The following is a 22,009-nucleotide window of genomic DNA, read 5'->3' as shown; positions in this document are numbered from 1 at the left end:
TGAGGATTTATGAAACTCTCAAAATTCCCTGAGGTTTCCCTGACTTTTCCAGATAAAATGAATTCCCTGATAATTCTAGGTGTTCTAGAAGAATTGCCACCCTGTTTAAGAACCTTGTTTACCATTCCTTCTGTTGCTGTGTGTATGCTCAGATTGATTAAAATACTAGTGTCATGTGCAAAAAGATCTAATTCTGCTTGCTGTATAGTAGACAGAAGATTGTTTACATATATGAGGAACAATAGCAGACCTAAGGTTGAGCCTTGAGGACTCTGATATGTTATTTCTACCCCAGTCAGATTAATGTCCCCAGACTACATTGGTTGAATTACTAAGTAAAACTTCCTTCATTCTTTTGGTAAGATATGACAGTATCCATTGTTTGGCTTCAACATCAATCGCATGAATCTTGTAATCTAACAGAATATTGTGATTCATACAGTCAAATGCCTTAGATAAGTCACAGAAATGTAAATGGGTACTATTTTGTTATTTAATACTTGTGAAATTTCGTGAGTCAGCAATTCTTCTGAAATCCAAACTGTAATTTGCTGAACATATTACTGTTGATCAGGTGAGATACTATTCCAGAATGAATCACCTTCTCAAAAATTTTGGAAAATGAAGTCTACTTCAAGTATACAAGTCAACATAGCATGAGTATAAGTTTCTAATAAATAAAGACAAAATAGTTTTATTTCATTAGCTTTGTTATTAATTAATTTACTTTTTCAAACACTCACATTTGTCGTAATATGGCACCCACTTGTACACTTTGTTGTTGTATGTTTTGTTATTGAACTGGGAGCACTGTAAGTCTCTGGCATTTGGCTCTCCTTCAGGACAAGGCTGCAAAATATAACAAAACAGTTTACAGAACTAAGAACTAATGAAATTTTGAGCAACTGACTTCATTCCAGTCAAACGTATTTTATAACTGATAGGTACTTATATTGTGATTTATGTATGGAATGTAAACATTCACATAACTGTAAAAGTTTTTTTACACATGTAGTAAAAGAGTTTGCTCTCCCTTTCCAAAACGATGCTACAAGACTGACCAGAAGGTTGTATACAATAAATTAACATTTGTGTTATGGTTATTTTTAAGTAAATCTATGTATTCATGATATAATCATTGAATAGATGAAAAGCTACAAACATTTGGATGTTCCAATGGATAGTCAAGTCATTCATGGTTGAGGCTTACTTAAATATCCTCATTCTGATGTTCTTTAGAACATTTCATCAAGAAAGAAAAGAAACAGTTGGGATAACAGAATTAATAAAGAAATGATGAAAATGTACAAATTGGAAAGTAAACAGCAACAATATTGGTCACATAGAAATTAAATTTTACGGAAATATAGAAAATTTAGAGAAGACTGGAAAGATCTTTACCTGGATATTGAACATGTTTTGCACTAGTCATAAGGAAATTAATAATCCAATTTGATTTGATTGATGTTTTTTATATGGTTTTTGGCCTCAGGACAATTAAAAACAAATGTGAGTGGTGCTTTTTATCTGGTATTTAGCATCAGGACAGTTAAAAACCGATTTTTCCCATCGAATGTGATATGACCTTGCCATGGTGGATAGGCTTACTTAACTAACAGTATCAGACCTGTACACCCTTGCACACTAAGTAGTTCCAGTTTGTTTAATGTCAAATGTTCACCATAGGCATTGTTGTACGATTCATTTGTCATTTGTAGTCGACCACTATTAAATTATGATGCTTACAGTGCCATCTATTGCTACATTTTGTAACTATTTATTTTTCTTCTGCCATATGCTTTCCCCCTTCTCCGATAATATTCCGTTGCAGTTTGACATCATTCTGACCAGTGGAGTTATTTCTACAGCAGTTTGGAAGTTTAATTATGATAACTCTGTATATAGGAGGACCAGCTGCAATAAGAGCTAGGATTTACTTTGTTAGTGGAGCAATCTACATCCCAAGGAATTTAAGGTAAGTATTGACTTTACCAGCAAAACATAAAACAACAGAGAATTGGCTTTATAAATACAATTCTTTAAGCTTTGCCGGATTTTATCTGTTGGTAGAGGAGACAAATATTATGTGCCTATTTCTGTAAGTGTAGAAATTACTATTCAATGTAATATTTAACATGTGAAGAGCCCTCTCCTCACATTGATAGTAAATGGAATGCTTTCCAAAGAAGTGGGGACATTTCACAGTGCCCCAGTAGTCTTTCAAAGGTTCCTCGAGCAACTGCTGCATGATTTTCAAGGCTGCATAAATTATTTAGAAGACACTGAGCTGATGGGGACTACAATGGAAGAACAATTACAAAACCTGGGACAGCTGCTCCACACCCGCCAGTCCACAGACCTCAGAAGCAATCTTGAAAAATCTCTTTTTCTTCAAACGTTCCACTATACCACATCACTCTCCAAAAGGTATTAAGCCCACATAGAAGATGGTCAAATAAGTCATCATACTTCCTTAACCCATAAATTTAAAGGAGCTCCAGTCCTTCCTGGGAAATTAATGTCCTAATGAAAATTTATCTCAGGTGTGGTGTCAGTTGTGCATCTGCTCAACATCTTAACATTCTGCAGTAGAAGGGCGTGCTTTGTGTATTGGTGGAGGCATATGCAAAGGTGTTCAAAACACTGAAGCAGGTCTTCCTATCAGTACCACTTCACACCACATTTCAACTGTGCAGACACCATGTCTTGGCACATTTCAACTGGGTCAACAGCTACTTGTTGTGGCAGGCAACTCTGAATAGGGCCTGGAGGCTGTCCTGGGAGATAATCAAATAGATGGCTCTGAGCATCTGATCGTATTTGCGTTGAAGATGCTCAGTGCCACGAACAAGAGGTATTCACAAATCATAAAAGAGGTCCTCACAATAATCTTTGTGCTGAAGAAATGTTATGTATTTCTCTACAAAATAAAGTTTCACCTCATCATGGTCCATAAGTCATTGATCTCCCTCTTCAGCCCTGCAGCAAAGCTACCCAAGAGGAAAGCCCACCAATCCAAGAGCTGGGCACTCGTATGAAGTAGTTACAATTACAAAATTCACTTCCACTATACCACTCAACATGACAATGTGGATGCCCTGTCCCATCTTCCAATGGGCTTCAACATGGAGTTCAACCAAGGCAAGACTTTTTGCTTTCCGTTGGATGAAGTGGCTCTATAGGCAGAGGATGCTTTTCCCAGCATGTTCAAGGTGTCCATCATACAACAGGGCTGGTTGAACTACATTCTTGGTCAACTCCACTACTGGTGGCTAATCCTGGTGGACAGAGTTATATTACTAACCATGGATCAATTGCCTATCTGGGTGGTCCTGCCAGAACCTCCTCTGTACCCAGAACTCTTGTGGCTGCTGCACCAAGATCACTGAGGTGACCTGTGAACTAAACTGTCCACCCAGCACCTTGTTCAATGACCGAGTATACACCATCAGGTCAAATGTCTTGTCTGCAACAGTTATCAGTGTGAACAACAGCAAGTCACTTCCTACCAAACATTCTCACTCTGGATGACACACCCTTGCCCAAGGAAACGGTTTACGCTGAGTTTGTGGGCCCTTTCACAGGTACCATGTGGACGATTGTCCTCAATATGTGCTCAAGCTTACCGTTCATGGTCAACTGTCAGTCCACAATAGTGAGGAGGCTGGAGTCATGGTGCTCAACAAAATTTTCACTATAGAAGGACTTCCTTTCACAATGATCTCAGTGTGGAGGCTGGAGTCACAGTGCTCAACAAAATTTTCACTATAGAAGGACTTCCTCTCACAATGGTGTCAAACAGTAGACCACAATGAGACTTTCAACCTGCAGTGGAGTGTGCGCTGTTATGAAACTTCCTGACAGGTTAAAACTGTAAGCCGGACTGAGACTCCAACTCAGGACCTTTGCCTTTTGCAGGCAAGTGTTCTACCAACTGAGGTACCCAAAAATGACTCACAACTTGTCCTCATAGCTTTATTCCACCATTGCCTCATCTTCCATCTTCCAAACTTCACAGTTCTCCTGCATAACTTGTAGGGATAGCACTCCAAGAAGAAAGGACTTTGCAGACACATGACTTAGTAGGGAAATTTTTCCAGAATGATATTTTCACTCTGCAGCAGAGTGTGTGCTGATATTAAACTTCCTGGCAGATTAAAACTGTGTGCCGGAGCGAGGCTCAAACGTGGAACCTTTGGCTTTCAGGGGTAAGTGCTCTACCAACTGAGCTACCCCAGTACAACTTACGACCTGTCCTCACAGCTTTACATCTGCCAGTACCTCATCTCCTACATCACAAACGTCACTTTTTTCCTCCTGCAAAACTTGTACAGGACTAGCACTCCTAGAAGAAAGGATACTGTGGAGACATGGCTTATTCACATGCTGGGGGATGTTTCCAGAGTGATATTTTTGCTCTACAGCAGTGTGTGCACTGATATGAAACTTTCTGTCACATTAAATCTGTGTGCCAGACTGAGAATTGAACTCAGGAAGTTTAGGAGGTGGGAAATGAAGGACTGGTGGAAGTAAAGCTGTGAAGATGAGAAGATGGGCCTTGTGTTGTGCTTGGGCGGCTCAGCTAGTAGAGCACTTGCCCATCAAAGCCAAGGTCCCAAGTTTGAGTCTCGGTCTGGTGCGAAGTTTTAATCTACCAGGAAGTTTCATATCAGCACACATTCTACTGCAGAGCGAAAATCTCATTCTGTAAATATCCCCCAGGCTGTGGCTAATCCATGTGTCCACAATATCCTTTCTCCCACGAGTGCTAGCCCTGCAAGATTCGCAGGAGAACTTCTGTGAAGTTTGAAAGGTAGGAGATGAGGTACTGGTGGAAGTAAAGCTGTGAGGATGGGTTGTGAGTGGTGTTTGTGTAGCTCAGTTGGTAGAGCACTTTGTTCTGAAAGGGATGAGCCACTAACCCTTTTTCAAGTTCCTGTAGGTTGAAACTGACAGGGGAGAAGTGCCTACGTAAACATTTCTATAGCCATCAGCTCCAGACACTCCTAAATCTCATTTTGCCAGTGCCTGTGAGACTGCCCACAGCACAGTCTCCACAATTCCAGCTAGGTACCTGTGTGTTGTGGCCTTCGGATGTCAGTACTAGTAGATTTCCATGATCGTCTGGCAGCAGCTGGGATGCCATGTGTTCACTCTGGCTATGGGTGACTAGGCAGTGACATGCCATCAAAATCAGCACTGCTTGCAGTGAGGAACCAACTTGCTGCCACGTCCAAGCCCTCTGGCAGACACACACCGTGGCAACACCACCTCTCATTCCTCTTCTGCCGGACCCTCTGCTATCTCCTCTCCTGCTCCTGAGCTCTTCCTGCCATATAGTTCTCAGTTATGTTCACCATTTCCAGCCAATCCCTCATCTCCCTCTCTTTATAGGCTGCCTGAGAGGGACGAGATGTCAGAAGAAGATCAGACATGGTACTGGCCTGCTGACGCTGAACTCATCACTGCAGCTCCTTTCTGTTCCAGATCCCAACTTGGACACGGAGTGACCTCAGCTACCAGCACTCAAGTCACTAAGACTCCGATTGTGCCACCAGGCAATGACCTTCTAGCCAAACACTCCTGTCTGTGCTGATTGGGAGCTGGTAAAACCAGAGGGGGCATCCGAGGCTTCCACAGACATCGTCCTCATCCTGGTTCAGAGTGCTGCCTGGCTGCTTCGCCAGCTGGGGATCAACTAATCGAGATGTAGCTCACTGCTTCCCCATGGAAGAAGGAATGTAGTAACCCATCGGGCTTCCACCTAGATTTTGGGCACCAGCCAATATTTTCGACATTGGCCGTCATTGTACCTCTGGCACATACAACATACCAGTCACTCCACATCCATTATTGTGAAGTTTGACCACCATGGAGATACACTGCGGTTGAGGGACTGCCTGCTTTGCAGATACCACCGAGTGCCACCTGTGACATGCCATCTACATATGCTGTTGCCCTCAGTCTACTCATACTCATTGTGCTATTTACTACGCTAGCTAGAACTGTACTGTAACTGTCTTGCAACATGACTACGTCATACACTGTATCTGTAGTGAACTATTGTCCTATGAGGTTATTAAGTATACGTGTTCTGGAGGGTTATTTGGTGAATGGGCTTCTCTACTTATAAACTGGTTTATAAGAAGAGATTGTTTTTGCCTCAAGAGATTACAATTCCAAGTCTGACATCTTTCTAGGAAAGACCTAACCAGGAATTGGCAAGGAATGAAGTAGTAAAACAAAGAATACATCTTGAAAGAAAATGTAAAGCATGAGTATGAAACAGAGTAACATGCAGTTGGTCAATAGCAAACTGCACTGTAGAATGTTTGGTATTTATACAATAATATAAGTTATGTTGCTTACCTGTGTGTTACAGAGTCTGTAGCGACGACGTTCTCCCAGGCAATACTTCCCGCCAAATTTAGGAATTGGGTTGTTGCACTCTCTTTCAATGGTGGAAATTCCAGCACCACATGTGCGTGTACATTCACTCCATGATCCCCATTCCCCCCACCCGCCATTTACTGGATCAGGTCGATCTCCAACTTCAACACACTTGCGATCTTGACACCACTATAGAACAAAAATTTATTTTAAATAACTTGGTTTGTAGCAGCTCTGAGATTGTTCTGTTTACATAACAAAGTGAGTCACAATATTTTGGCAAACATGAAAACACTTATTTTAAAGTTACTTCTGATTGATTAATTTGTTCGGTCCCTTTCTTGATGTAAAGTAGTAAAAATAGATTAAAAATTTGGAAAGGAGAACTATTTCACAGAATATTCAACTCACAGATTAATTATTACAATATTCATGCAACAAAAATAAATATGGAGGATCATATGAAACAAATATGGTAAGTTATTAATGCACTATTAGTTTATTAGTAATAATAATAACATTTATGTTACCAGGAACAACTGCAGTAGACCTAACCATTAAACTGTACACATTTCTAAGTGAGTGAAAAAAACATATTTACACTCTTGAGTTTACTTTCATACAAAATCTGAATAAAAATAAGCTACAGCACTAATTATTGTAGCAAACTGATACATCTATGTATTTTTCTACAACCACTGTCATCTAGGTAAAACTTATTATATAAGCATAATATTTTTCACTCATCTTGGGAATATTTTGCTGTTGATGCAGGAGCTTCCTGTTCAGGCATTCTCACACGCAATTGTGAAATTTTATTCTAGTATGTATTAGACTTGTTACTGGTACAATACTTTTTTAGGAATATGTAAAAAGAAAAACATTTTCTAGTGTCATGTTAGAAAGTGTCAAAAGCTATTTTAGTGCTTATGCTCTATGTAATATAAGGAAATCTGTACCCGCTTCTTAATGATACCAACAAATGAGTAGCCCCAAGATATCAGTGCAGCTCCTGACAGCAGTTCATGATCAACATTTCCACTATCATTTCTGGTTTAGCATTTAAAGCATGTAATATAAAGAATGGAATAGATGTTTATTGTCTCATAACATACAATTTCAAGTCATTGGCTTTATGTACAAAATACTCATCAAATCACAAAAACTGGTTTACAATTTTTCTTATAAGATTATTAACATCATAAACTGTACTGGATATGTAATTAATATGCAACTAATAATTTTTCTTAAAATGTAACACACTTTTAAAAATCAACAGTCCTAAGTACTTGCTCCCTCCTGCTCAAATTTTCAGGTTGTTCTTCATTTATTTACTTAGCATCCTTGTATTTCATCATTATAAAAACAATATAGGATTTGTCACACATTGCCTTACATAGAAAACAGGACATGGACAGATTTACAATTATATGTCCCTCCTTGTATCTCATCATTAAAAAAATGATATAAGATTTGTCATACATTGCCTTACATAGAAAATACGACATGAAGAGATTTACAATTATATGTCCATAAATAAAATATAAGGGTAATATATAACATGAAACCATATGTGTAACAACATTCCTAATATGCTAAATTAGAATAATAGACAAATATAATTTAGTTTTCAATGAGCATTTTGGGTCATTACGACAAAGGAAATAAGCTACTGTATATTGAATGCTGGTGATTTAAGTATTCCTTGACACTATAAAAACTCTTGCTCATTAACATTTTTTAAAGTTCTTTATTGAATATGTGGAATTTTGGTATACTTTTAATTTCCTTTGGCAGAGCACTAAATAAGATTTTTGGCTGAAAAAGCACACTTTTTTGATTCATAGCTTTTGTGTGACTTTCTCTATGAAAGTCATCTCTATTTCTTGTTTTGTAGTTATGAACTTGATTGTTTAACAAAGAATGTTCCTGGTGTGCCTCCATAAAACATGTTGTTGTTGTTGTTGTTGTTGTGGTCTTCAATCCAAAGACTGGTTTGATGCAGCTCTCCATGCTATTCAATCCTGTGCAAGCTTCTTCATCTCCCAGTACCTACTGCAACCTACATCCTTCTGAATCTGTTTAGTGTATTCATCTCTTAGTCCCCCTCTTCAATTTTTACCCTCAGCACTGCCCTCCAATACTAAATTGGTGATCCTCCTCTTCTAGTCAAGTTGTGCCACAAATTTATCTTCTCCCCAATTCTATTCAATACCTCCTCATTAGTTATGTGATCTACCCATCTAATCTTCAGCATTCTTCTGTAGCACCATATTTCACAAGCTTCCATTCTCTTTTTGTCTAAACTATTTATCGTCCACATTTCACTTCCATACATGGCTACACTCCACACAAATACTTTCAGAAAAGACTTCCTGACTCTTAAATCTATACTCGATGTTAACAAATTTCTCTTCTTCAGAAATGCTTTCCTTGCAATTGCCAGTCTACATTTTATATCCTCTCTACTTCGACCATCATCAGTTATTTTGCTCCCCAAATAGCAAAATTCCTTTACTACTTTAAGCATCTCATTTCCTAGTCTAATACCTGCAGCATCACCCAATTTAATTCAACTACATTCCATTATCTTCGTTTTGCTTTTGTTGATGTTCATCTTATATCATCCTTTCAAGACACTGTCCATTCCATTCAGCTGCTCTTCCAAGTCCTTTGCTGTCTCTGACAGAATTACAATGTCATCGGCGAACCTCAAAGTTTTTATTTCTTCTCCATAGATTTTAATACCTACTGTGAACTTTTCTTTCGTTTCCTTTACTGCTCGCTCAATATACAGATTGAATAGCATCGGGGAGAGGCTACAACCCTGTCTCACTCCCTTCCCAACCACTGCTTCCCTTTCATGTCCCTCGACTCTTATAACTGCCATCTGGTTTCTGTACAAATTGTAAATAGCCTTTCGCTCCCTGTATTTTACCCCTGCCACCTTTAGAATTTGAAAGAGAGTATGCCAGTCAACATTGTCTAAAGCTTTCTCTAAGTCTACAAATGCTAGAAAAGTAGGTTTGCCTTTCTTTAATCTATTTTCTAAGATAAGTCCTAGCGTCAGTATTGCCTCATGTGTTCCAACATTTTTACAGAATCCAAATTGATCTTCCCCGAGGTCAGCTTCTACCAGTTTTTCCATTCGTCTGTAAAGAATTCGTGTTAGTATTTTGCAGCCGTGGCTTATTAAACTGATAGTTCTGTAATTTTCACGTCTGTCAACACCTGCTTTCTTTGGGATTACTTTCATAAATATAGAGATACATGGTAGAGTCATGATTTGTAGTTCCTTGAAAATTTTTTTACATGATTCTCTGTGTGTTGTACCTCTGATTATCCTTATTACCCTCTTTTGAAGCACAAACGAGTGTTTGGCCAAACTGGTATTCTCCAAAAATGATACCATATCTTAGTGTGCTATGTATGAGTGCAAAGTATGAACATAACACTGCATCAACACTACAAGAATTTTTTAGTATTCTAAGAACATAACAATACTGACTTAATTTTTTGTTTAACATTTCTGTATGTTTCTCCCACATTTAATATTCATCTAGCCATAATCCTAAAAATTTAGTGTGGGGGGGTTTGCTCTATCTTACACTGCCCAAGTTTTACAGTTAGGCCAGAATTTACTTTGTTTGTCATTAACAATTAATTTGTTGTTTGTAAACCACATGTTTGCTTCTTCTGTGGCTACTGTGACTCTCTCCAGTAAGTCAGTTTCATTCGTAGCTTTGACAAATAGACTGGTGTCATCAGCAAACAATACAGAATCTGCTATTGATGGTTCAAACGGCTCTGAGCACTATGGGACTTAACATCTGAGGTCATCAGTCCCCTAGAACATAGAACTACTTAAACCTAACTAACCTATGGACATCACACACATCCATGCCCGAGGCAGGATTCGAACCTGCGACCGTAGAAGTCGCGTGGTTCCCGACTGAAGCGCCTAGTTCCTCTCAGCCAACGTGGCCGGCTCTGCTATTGGTAAATGGCTTGGCAAATCATTTATAAATATTAAGAACAGCAATGGCCCCAGTACAGAGCCTTCCGGCACACCATACCTGACTCTTCGGTATGCCGATGAGTAGACTTTACCCACATGCTGTATCTCTGCCTTCTGATACCTATTAGAAAGATAGGATTTGGACCAATCATGTGCTATTCCACGACCCCATGGCAATATAGTTTCCTGAGCAGCAAATTATGGTCAATGACATCGAAAGCCTTAGACAGGTCCAAAAACAGGCCACAGTTTAATTCATTTTGGTCTACAGAATTTATGATCAGTTATAAAAAGTTATAAATTGCTGTGTCAGTTGACCTATTTTTCCTAAAACCGTTTTGCCCTTTGACTAGAATTTGATTTTTATTAAGAAAATGAGATAGTCTTTCATGCATTACCCTTTCAATTACTTTTGAAAATCCAGATAACAATGATATAGGCAGGTAATTGATAACATCAGACTAGTCACCCTTCTTGTAATTAGGCTTGACAATCGATTTCTTTAGTTTTTCTGGGAAGAGTCCTGTGCTAAATGACATGTTAATCATGTCAGCAAGTGGGTAATCTATGTATCTTGCACTGTTCTTTATTACTTTGCCTGGAATCCCATCACAGACACATGTCATTTTATTTTTTAACTGATTTAAGGCATTTTGTACCTCTAATGCAGTAACAGGGAATAGAAACATGGTATCATCATTCATTGGTAGTTGCACTCTGGAGTTGAAATCACATACTTCTTGAATTAGCTTTGTTGCAATATTTTTGTAATGTGTGTTGAATATGTTGGCTATCTGTAGTGGGTCCTCAACTGGTTTCCCTTCACTTTTAATTAAAAGAATGCTGTTTTTACTTTTTTGTTTACCTATGCTCCTATTTATTACCTCCCAGGTTGATTTTATTTTGTTAGTACCTTTCCTGATATATGAGTCATTATTTAGTTTCTATTATAACTTTTTTATATACTTTCCTGTGAATTTTCACATACAGTTTTAATGCAACAGTATTTTTGCAGATTTATTTAACTTTTGTAGTGTGTCTGCAGATTTTTTCATTCCCTGTGTTACCCACGTCTTTATTTTGGTTTGAATTTTGACTCATTTAATAGGAAATGTGATATCATAACAATACCAATAATTTGCTAGGAATGACTCAAATTTTTTATCTACATCACAGGTTGATTCTTTGTCCCAAGTTACATTTTTAACATGTGATCAAAACCCTTATGCTGTCTTCATTTACAAATCATTTCTCTCTGTATTTTTCATATACCACTGGATCCTTAATAGATATATTATATAATGTTAATGTGACTGCCTAATGATCCGAGAACCCTGTCTCTATTACTTCAGTGATATGCTCACACTTATTCTTATTGACAAATACTTGATCAATTATTGTTTCAGACCCATTTAAACATCTAGTGACTTCTGTTACTAGAGAAGATAAGAACAGATTGGTCTGTTGTTGTTGTTTACTGCAGTTAGTTTTAAAATTAACACAGTATTCAAAGTCTTTTTCTATGCATTTTATGCTACTATATTTAACTTCTTTTGAATCAAGACCTGTCCTAACATATATGCAAGTACCACCACCCATACTATTAACACTACAAAACATACTTATCATTTCAAATTCATGAATAACAGCAGTACATGACTGTGTCTCTTTCAGCCAATGCTCATTTACACACAAGACTGCAGTTTCTTTTAAATAGTCATTTAGGAGGACTTCTATTTCACCTAGCTTGCTGCCTAAACCCTGTACATTCTGATAGAAAACTGTTAACTTATTTTTATTTTTTGATTTCGGTGTACCATTTACCTTACTATTTGTGTGATGCTGCCTGCCAATAAAAAATCCTGGAGATGTGTTGGTGGAGCTGTTTTTCTTCTGAGTCGAAGTTTAATGTTGCCTTCAGATATTTCTTCAGCTGGTGGTGCTGTGGATGGTGTTTCATCTTCTAATGGTGAATATTCTTGCAATGATTTTTGTCCAACTGTAGTAGATTCTGCTGCTGGTGTAGAAGAGGTACACCCTTCTGTGAACTTCGTTAGCATTGATAAAGGAGATGAAACTACATCTGCTAAATCTTCATTTTTATGTTGGAGAATTTCAGTTGCTGTGATGGGTGGTGGTGGTAGTGATGGTGGTAGTGGTATGGTAGGGCAATTCTTGTCTTCAACTGCTAACACTCAGTTAAGTATTTCTTGACTAATGAATGCTTTTTTCAAGTTTATTTCTGTGTAGCCCATGCCTGGTAAAATGACTTCTTTCTGAAGATGGTACATTCACATATGTGGCATTCAGGAAGCTTCGACATATTTTTTCAAATTTTCTATTAGTAACAGCAATTTCTTTGTTGACACAAGATTTTTCCATGAGATCATGTCTTTGTGGTATACTTGCAACATAGAAGTCCACATTTGTAATTTTCTGTAGTGTGCTTCTTAACGATCTTGTGGCGAGTTTACCCTCATTCCTACAAACGTCATTAGCACCACCGATTATTAAACAGTTTCTTCCAGGCTCCAAAAATTGTTCACAGTTTTTTAGAATTTCACTCAAGGGTTTCATTATTCCACTAACCTTAAACATAGTTTGCATGTTACACATGATACCAGCTAAGCCCTTTCCATGACTGTCTGAGAGCATTCAGATATCTTCTTTGTTCTTCTTGCTTGAGGTTGTCATGTTCTCATGATATGTATGTTCCCTGCTAATTATAGTACCGGTATATCCTTGCTTGTTACTACGAGACTTCGTACTTGACTGGTTTTTAATCAATGTATTTGGTGAAAGTACTTTGTTTCTTTCACTATTTTCACATTTTTTAGGCTCATCACAGGTTAAAATAATTCTTTTACTGAATGATAACATTTCTGCTTTAGTTTTTTGTATAAGGTTTTTTTTCAGTGTTTCTAAATTTATACTGAGCAATTCTCTTCCTTTCACTTTGTTATAAATATTCATACTCACGTATTGTGGAGTTTGAGCATAAAGTTTTAAATATTGGGTGGGAAGCATAAAATTACTTTGATTTCTGCTGTTGTAATCATGTTGAAAATGATTTGCTAAAAATAAATCAGGGTCACTATGTGCAAAGATAATCAGCTCATAGATATGTAATGAGGGAAAACTTCACATACTCAGATTTTTTTAAGAGTGGGCGACAAGATTTTCTTTTCCCTACATTGTACATATTTCTAATGAAGGTTTCCTGAAGTTTTAATACTGGACACATATGGTTTGAGTTACCCCAAAATACAATTCCGTACCTCATTACTGATTCAAGGTAGCTGTGATATAGTATCTTTTTTACACCCATACTGGTAGCAATGTACAATATTCTCATTGTAGGTGGGATTATACTAGGCATGGCCTTCACCTCAACAGGAAGGGGAAGGGTAAATTGGCTGGGGAAATAGCAGGAAAGTTAAAGAGGAGAGGCATTGTCATGAGTGGTAAAATACCAGTGGTTATAGGGTTCAGAAAAGACCCTTTTTTAGGGTAGAGAGGACAGAAAGAAAGCAAATTTTAAGAGAGGTTAGAACTGAGACAAACCTTCAGTTTGAGAAAGAAATAAAAAAATATAATTCCAGCTTATTACATCAGCATAAACAGCTATTGGTTAAGAATTTTCAACAGTCAGCAGATATTATAACTCTACCAAATTTTAACTCAGTCAATGTGAAATGTCAGCTATCTTTATTGCATCAAAATATTCGAGGACCGAGAAATAAAATTAATGAATTAACTATCTGCATAGAAGAATTAGAGTCTTCAAACCCAGGTGACATAATCTGCCTCTCTGAACATCATGTGACCACTGGTATAGAACTTTTAAGTATTACAGGGTTTAGGTTAGCATCTTACTTTTGTAGATCAGAAATGGAGAAAGGAGGAGTTGCCACATTCATTAGGAACTGTCATGAATTTAAGAACATAGACATTCATAAATTTTGCCTAGAACAGCATATGAAAGCATGTGCAACAGAATTAGAATTTCACAAAAAATCCTTCATAATATTAAGTGTATATCGAGCACCTGCAGGTAACTTTAATCTGTTTGTAAACCACCTTGAAGCTGTACTGACCCTTTTAACAACCAAAAACAAAGAAATAGTGGTTGCTGGTGATTTCAATGTAGATTTCCTTAAAGACTCTTGCAATAAGAACTTATTCGAGTTAGTAACACTATCATTCAACTTAATTCCCACTGTAAAGTTCCCCACTAGGGTAGCCACTTGCTCACAAACAGCCATTGATAATATCTTTACAGAAAAGTCCAATGAACAAAATTATATTACAAAACCAATAGTCAATGGCCTCTCAGACCATGACATGCAGTTCCTTCTGTTAAGTATTAATACTGAACAGGATATAAATTTGGTAAATCTGAGCTCAAGAGGGTAATCAATAAGCCAAAAATTGATTATTTTAGGACACTCCTCAGAGACATTCACTGGACTGATGTTTACAGTGCTCATGGCATGAATGAAAAATATAACACTTTTGCTAATAAAGTGCTTACCTTATTCGAACACTGTTTTCCCCCAAAACTTACCAAGGTTAGAGCAAAGTCTACAAAAAAGCCATGAATTACTCGAGGAATAGGGGTATCTTGTAAAACAAAAAGAAAACTGTATCTGTCAATCCGAAACAGTTCCGATGTTGATGCTATAGCACATTACAAGAAAAACTGCAAAATATTAAAGACTGTAATACGGATGTCAAAGCATATATATTACAAGGAAAAGATAGTCATATCAGATAACAAAATAAAGACAATATGGGATATAGTGAAGGAGGAGACCGGTAGAACCAGACATGAAGAGGAACAAATAGCATTAAGAGTAAATGATACATTGGTGACAGATGTGTATAGTGTTGCAGAACTTTTTAATAAACATTTTATAACTGTTACCGAAAAGATGGGGTTTTCAGGTTTGGTAGATGCTGCTATGGAATACCTAAGACCAGAAATTTCAAGCAACTTCCATAATATGAATTTGACCCTCACTACCCCAACAGAAATAATGCCCATCATAAAATCTTTAAAATCAAAAACATCTAGTGGGTATGATGAAATATCAACAAAGTTAATTAAAGAATGTGATTCTGAGCTAAGTAACATATTAAGCTATCTGTGTAACCAGTCATTTATCAGTGGAATATTTCCTGAATGGCTGAAATATGCTGAAGTTAAGCCACTGTTTAAGAAGGAAGATAAAGAAATAGCATCAAATTTCCGCCCAATTTCACTGTTGCCAGCATTCTCAAAAAATTTCGAAAAAGTAATGTACAGTCGGCTTTATAACCATCTTATCTCAAATAACATACTGTCAAAGTCACCGTTTGGATTTCTAAAAGGTTATGATATTGAGAAGGCTGTCTACACTTACAGTGAAAATGTGCTTAATTCATTAGACAAAAAATTGCAGGCAACTGGTATATTTTGTGATCTGTCAAAGGCATTTGACTGTGTAAATCACAATATCCTTTTAAGTAAATTATAGTATTATAGTGTAACAGGAAATGCTGCAAAATGGTTCAAATCTTATATCTCTGGCAGGAAACAAAGGGTGTTATTAGGAATGAGACATGTATCAAGCTATCAGGCATCATCCAACTGGGAACTAATTACATGTGGGGTCCCACAAGGTTCCATTTTGGGGCCCTTACTTTTTCTTGTGTATATCAATGACCTTTCATCAGTAACATTACCAGATGCCAAGTTCATTTTGTTTGCCGATGATACAAACATTGCAATAAATAGCAAATCAAGCACAGTCTTAGAAAGATCAGCTAATAAAATATTTGTGGACATTAATCACTGGTTCCTAGCCAATTCTTTGTCACTAAACTTTGAAAAAACACACTACATGCAGTTCAGAACTTGTAAGGGGTGTCCCACGAGTATATGTCTAACATACGATGACAAGAAGATAGAAGAAGTAGACAGTGTTAAATTCTTGGGATTACAGCTTGATAATAAATTCAACTGGGAGGAGCACAGCACACCACAGAACTGCTGAAGCGTCTTTACAAATCTCTGTTTGCAATGCGAATTTTGTCAGACATAGGGGATATAAAAATGAAAAAGCTGCCACACTATGCTTACTTTCATTCCATAATGTCATATGGGATTATTTTTTGGGGTAATTCATCAAGCCAAGCTAAAGTTTTCCAGGCACAAAAATGTGCAGTAAGAGTTATATGTGGTGTGAACTCAAGAACATCCTGCAGAAGCCTGTTTAGGGAACTAGGGATACTAACTACTGCTTCCCAATATATTTATTCCTTAATGAAATTTGTCATTAAAAATATATCACTTTTTCAAACCAACACCTCAATTCATGGAATCAATACTAGAAATAAGAATAATCTTCACAAGGATCTAAAGTCACTTAGTCTTGTACAAAAAGGTGTGCATTATTCAGGAACACACATTTTCAATAACTTGCCAGCAGCTATAAAAAGCTTAACAACCAATGAAATTCAGTTTAAGAGAAGCCTAAAGGATTTATTGGTGGCCAACTCCTTCTACTCCATTGATGAATTTCTCAGTAAAACCAACTGATTTGTGTATATATATGTGTGTGTGTAAGTACAATCTAACTTCTGCACCATTTCAGTGCAGTGATGTGTTCATTGTAAATAAGTATTATAGTAGTTGTATTACATGTTTATTACCTTATAAATAAATAAAAAACTTTTTTGTTTTAAATTCAGTGCATTGATATTTTTAAAATGACTTTCATATAGTGTTCATTAAAAAATGACGATCATTCCACTTGGGACCTGTGGAATGGTACATTAGCTTATTTGTTTGAGTTGTAAATATTTGCCATGTATTGTTGTTTTTCTGACATGTTCCACATCCTGGAGGACCTCCTCGCTATGGATCAATTGGAATAAAAGTAAATCTACTCTAATCTAATCTAATCTAATTGTAAATGCTAGGCTACTTAATTTACTTGCAAGGTACTGTATATGTGAGCCCCATGATAGAATTCTATCCCGTTGCATTCTTAGGAATTTCACACAATTTCCTGCAGGTCCTGGGTTGTGTGATTGATTTGAACATAATTTAATTTTGCTCATTTTGTTGTAAACTGCATTAACATATCACATGTTTATCAAAGTTACATCAAGTCAATCACCCAATAATTATGAACAGCTATTAGTTAAATTTTGTTAGACATCTGAAACTGTATGTCATTTCCATATCTGTCTTACTACAAGTATGAAGATTCACATACAAAGTTGATCATCATCAAAAAATTAGACAGTGATAATAAATATACATAAAATTGAATATCTGCTTCAATGATGGCATGCTAAGTTATCTGAAGTTCTCTCAAAACATCTAGCAGTCAACAACCAGAGAATGTAAGAAGAAGAAGACTTATGAACCACCTGACTGACAGATCATTAAGCTCATATTTCACAGGAAAATATAATATGGAAGCACCAAACAAATCTGTCATCTTGGAAATATACCAGATGCAGGTTACAGGAAATGTAGCAGATACAGCCAAAAGTGGTCAAGTGTAAGTATTGATAAAAGGAATATCGATCAAATGCAAGCAGTATATACTTTCAAGTTCCATAAGATCTGTGCAGTGCCTAACTAACTAGTCTGATATCTCCATTGACAGTGCCTACAGGGCATTGCATAAGTGCTGTAGTTTTCTGTCAGTGGATCATTATATCAGTAATTCCAGATGAGGAAAAACTTGATGATTGGTTTCAGTCTGACATAATGTGCTTCCATCTTGATCAATATGTAAATGCACAGAATTTGCGCATCTGGCAACAGAAAATCCACATCAGTTGCATGAATCCCCTCTGTATGCATGAAAATGTTGTTGTTTCTGTGTAGTATCATGTATGCCAGTCTTCATCACATTCTTTCATGGCACTGTGAATGATGAGCACTATGTATAGATAGTGCAACTATCTGTAAACACTGTGCTTGTACACTAGCTATAGAACTCGTAGTTTCATGAGGCCAATGATAAAACTTATACAACTGAAAATGACATGACTTTCTTAGAGCAGTGTTTTCATGGAAAACTTTGATCAAAGGGGGTTGTGGCCCCTCAGTTTCCTGATTAATCTCCACCTTTTTTGCAGGGATACTTTAAGGATGCTACTTGCAAAACTCGCCCTCACACTATTACTGAAAGCTGAAATTGATCTATGTGTTGTTATAATACCTCATCCATTGTTACAACAGATGTTTAAGAGTATGCAACATCATATTCAGTTAAGTGAATCATATAATGGAGGCCACTTTCAACAACTTTTTGACCTAAATCATTTTCCTAAATTGCTACATTACTTTTTGAACATAATATATTAATGAATTATTTATATAATTACTGATATGCAGCTGTGGATGATTTTTCACAGAATTTTACTCCATGTTGTTCAGCAGAAAGGGTGATATGAAATTTGATTAAGGTAGGTAACACACACTTTTCAGAGGCCCCTTCAAAGACCTGGAATTCTTACACTCACTCTAGAGTACATTTATTCCTCGATGGTATTTGTTGCTAATGGGATAAAAAACTGCAATAGTTTATATTTACACCACTATAATACAAGACACAGTGGTCACTTTGTTTTAGTCTTTACCTACTTTTCTTGGATTCAGAGTGGGATTCTGTACAGTAACACAAATGTCTTCAATAAGTTACTGATCAAACATAAATCAAGATGTTGAGCACAAACTAGGAATTCAAAAGAAATTTAAAATATACCAAATTAGATACTCTTTCTATAAAGTATTTGATTACTTCTGGAAGATCTTGTTACCTCAATGCCAAGTAACTATGGTCATCATTAACAGGTCAATTCTTACAGCATATATGTAACTATTCTTCTGTGATAAATATTACAGTGGTCATTTTGGTACTCAAAGAATCAGTATAAGATAAACAGTGGTTGTTCAATATAACAGAGGAGGCAGCAGAATTTCTCAAAATAACTGATTTCCTAGCACATTTACTACATTAGGTTTAGTGCTTAAAGCAGATCTTTGTCTTCCTTTATCTTCAAAACAGATTGTTCCTTCTTAATGTGTGGTCTGCATGACCTGCTCCTCATTTCTAACCTTCTGTAACCTAGTCTTCTTTCCTCCTTGGCGTCGTTTCTTGTACTTTAATATGTTATTTATTGGTAGTGCTGGAATTTCATTTCCTGTATGTAAGAACTTATACTGCAAACTGCATTACAGGATTAAAATGAAACTCATAACAGAGGAACATTGGCTTCAAACATATTCTTAACCTATATAGATGGAACTTTGAATAATACTAATGAACTGTTCAGAAACCATGTTTGATGCACTTCTAATAATGAAGTCCAAACTCAACCAATAACAACGCACAGCTTGCACAGTCCCCTGCTGACATGCAGGGTCCATGGATTCATGAGGTTGTTTCCATACGCGTGCACATCGATCCACTCGATACAATTTGAAACAAGGCTTCTCCGACCAAGCAACATGTTTCCACTCATCAATAGTCAAATTTCGGTGTTGACGGGCCCAGGCGAGGCATAATGCTTTGTGTTGTGCAGTCATCAAGGGTACACGAGTGGGCCTTCAGCTCCGAAAGCCCATATCAATGATGTTTCATTGAATGGTTCACATGCTGACACTCATTGATGGCCCAGCATTGAAATCTGCAGTAATTTGTGGAAGGGTTGCACTTCTGCAACACTGAATGATTCTCTTCAGTCGTCATTGGTCCCATTCTTGCAGGATCTTTTTTTGGCTGCAGCAATGTAGGAGATTTGATTTTTTTATCAGATTCCTGATATTCACGGTACACTAATGAAATGGTTGTATGAGAAAATCGCTGATTCATCACTGCCTCGGAGATGCTGAGTCCCACTGCTCATTTGTCGACTACAACACCATGTTCAAACTTACTTAAATCATGATAACATGCCATTGTAGCAGCAGTAACGAATCTAACAACTGCACCAGACACTTGTTGTCTTATACAGGCTTTGCCAACTGCAGTTATGTATTCTGTCTGTTTACATATCTCTGTATTTGTCTCTGTATTTGAATATGCATACCTATACCGGTTTCTTTGCCACTAAACTGTGTGTGTGTGTAATTTTTTTTTTTTATGCAGGCTTCTACCAGATACCATAAATGCTTTAAATTTTTCAGTTAACCTTAAACCAAAATTTAAGTTTTGTAGTAGATGCAGCTTTTCACAATTTCACAATGAATGTTGTATTCAATATTTTCAGATTCAGGACCATACTTACACATCAGTATCTCTTTAAATAGTATGTTGGGAGTAAAACTCACTAATGAAATTTGTATTAAAAAAAGTGATGGTCCTGAAGGAAGCACCCCCACCCCCTTCTCGCAAAAAAAAAAAAAAAATATATATATATATATATAATAGAAGGAAACATTCCACGAAGGAAAAATATACCTAAAAACAAAGATGATGTGACTTACCAAATGAAAGTGCTGGCAGGTCGACAGACAGACAAACGAACACAAACATACACACAAAATTCAAGCTTTCGCAACAAACTGTTGCCTCATCAGGAAAGAGGGAAGGAGAGGGAAAGACGAAAGGATGTGGGTTTTAAGGGAGAGGGAAAGGAGTCATTCCAGTCCCGGGAGTGGAAAGACTTACCTTAGGGGGAAAAAGGGACGGGTATATACTCGCACACACACACATATCCATCCACACATATACAGACACAAGCAGACATATTTAAAGACAAACTCTTTGTCTTTAAATATGTCTGCTTGTGTCTGTATATGTGTGGATGGATATGTGTGTGTGTGTGTGTGTGCGAGTATATACCCGTCCCTTTTTCCCCCTAAGGTAAGTCTTTCCACTCCCGGGACTGGAATGACTCCTTTCCCTCTCCCTTAAAACCCACATCCTTTCGTCTTTCCCTCTCCTTCCCTCTTTCCTGATGAGGCAACAGTTCGTTGTGAAAGCTTGAATTTTGTGTGTATGTTTGTGTTCGTTTGTGTGTCTGTCGACCTGCCAGCACTTTCATTTGGTAAGTCACATCATCTTTGTTTTTAGGTATATATATATATATATATATATATATATATATATATATATATATATATATATATATATCTTTGTCTTTAAATATGTCTGCTTGTGTCTGTATATGTGTGGATGGATATGTGTGTGTGTGCGAGTATATACCCGTCCCTTTTTCCCCCTAAGGTAAGTCTTTCCACTCCCGGGACTGGAATGACTCCTTTCCCTCTCCCTTAAAACCCACATCCTTTTGTCTTTCCCTTTCCTTCCCTCTTTCCTGATGAGGCAACAGTTCGTTGCGAAAGCTTGAATTTTGTGTGTATGTTTGTGTTCGTTTGTGTGTCTGTCGACCTGCCAGCACTTTCATTTGGTAAGTCACATCATCTTTGTTTTTAGGTATATATATATACACACACATCAGTTTCTGGACCCTACTTATGCATGAGCACCTCTTTAAGAATTATGTTGTAAATATAAGTCAATCACAATTAACTTTTATATCACAGAAATGTGATGCAAGAATGATCTATGGAATTTCTAATCACACATG

General features: G+C 37.0%; 1 protein-coding gene across 1 annotated transcript in view; it reads right to left on the bottom strand.

The window, feature by feature from the left end:
- The window catches only part of LOC126095633 (A disintegrin and metalloproteinase with thrombospondin motifs 12-like), a 318,265-nt gene that overhangs the window by 94,458 nt on the left and 201,798 nt on the right, over nucleotides 1-22,009 (bottom strand). Inside the window, exons 9-10 of the mRNA XM_049910397.1 lie at nucleotides 6,370-6,579; nucleotides 744-849 (exon numbers count right to left, since the gene is read on the bottom strand). Of these exons, the coding sequence (XP_049766354.1) occupies nucleotides 744-849; nucleotides 6,370-6,579 (316 nt within the window). The remainder of the gene's footprint in view (nucleotides 1-743; nucleotides 850-6,369; nucleotides 6,580-22,009) is intronic.

The sequence above is a fragment of the Schistocerca cancellata genome, chromosome 8, assembly GCF_023864275.1.
Source record: "Schistocerca cancellata isolate TAMUIC-IGC-003103 chromosome 8, iqSchCanc2.1, whole genome shotgun sequence".
Lineage (NCBI taxonomy): Eukaryota > Metazoa > Arthropoda > Insecta > Orthoptera > Acrididae > Schistocerca > Schistocerca cancellata.
The sequence above is the reverse complement of the archived record's forward strand: the minus strand, read 5'-3'. Positions and strand labels throughout refer to the sequence as shown.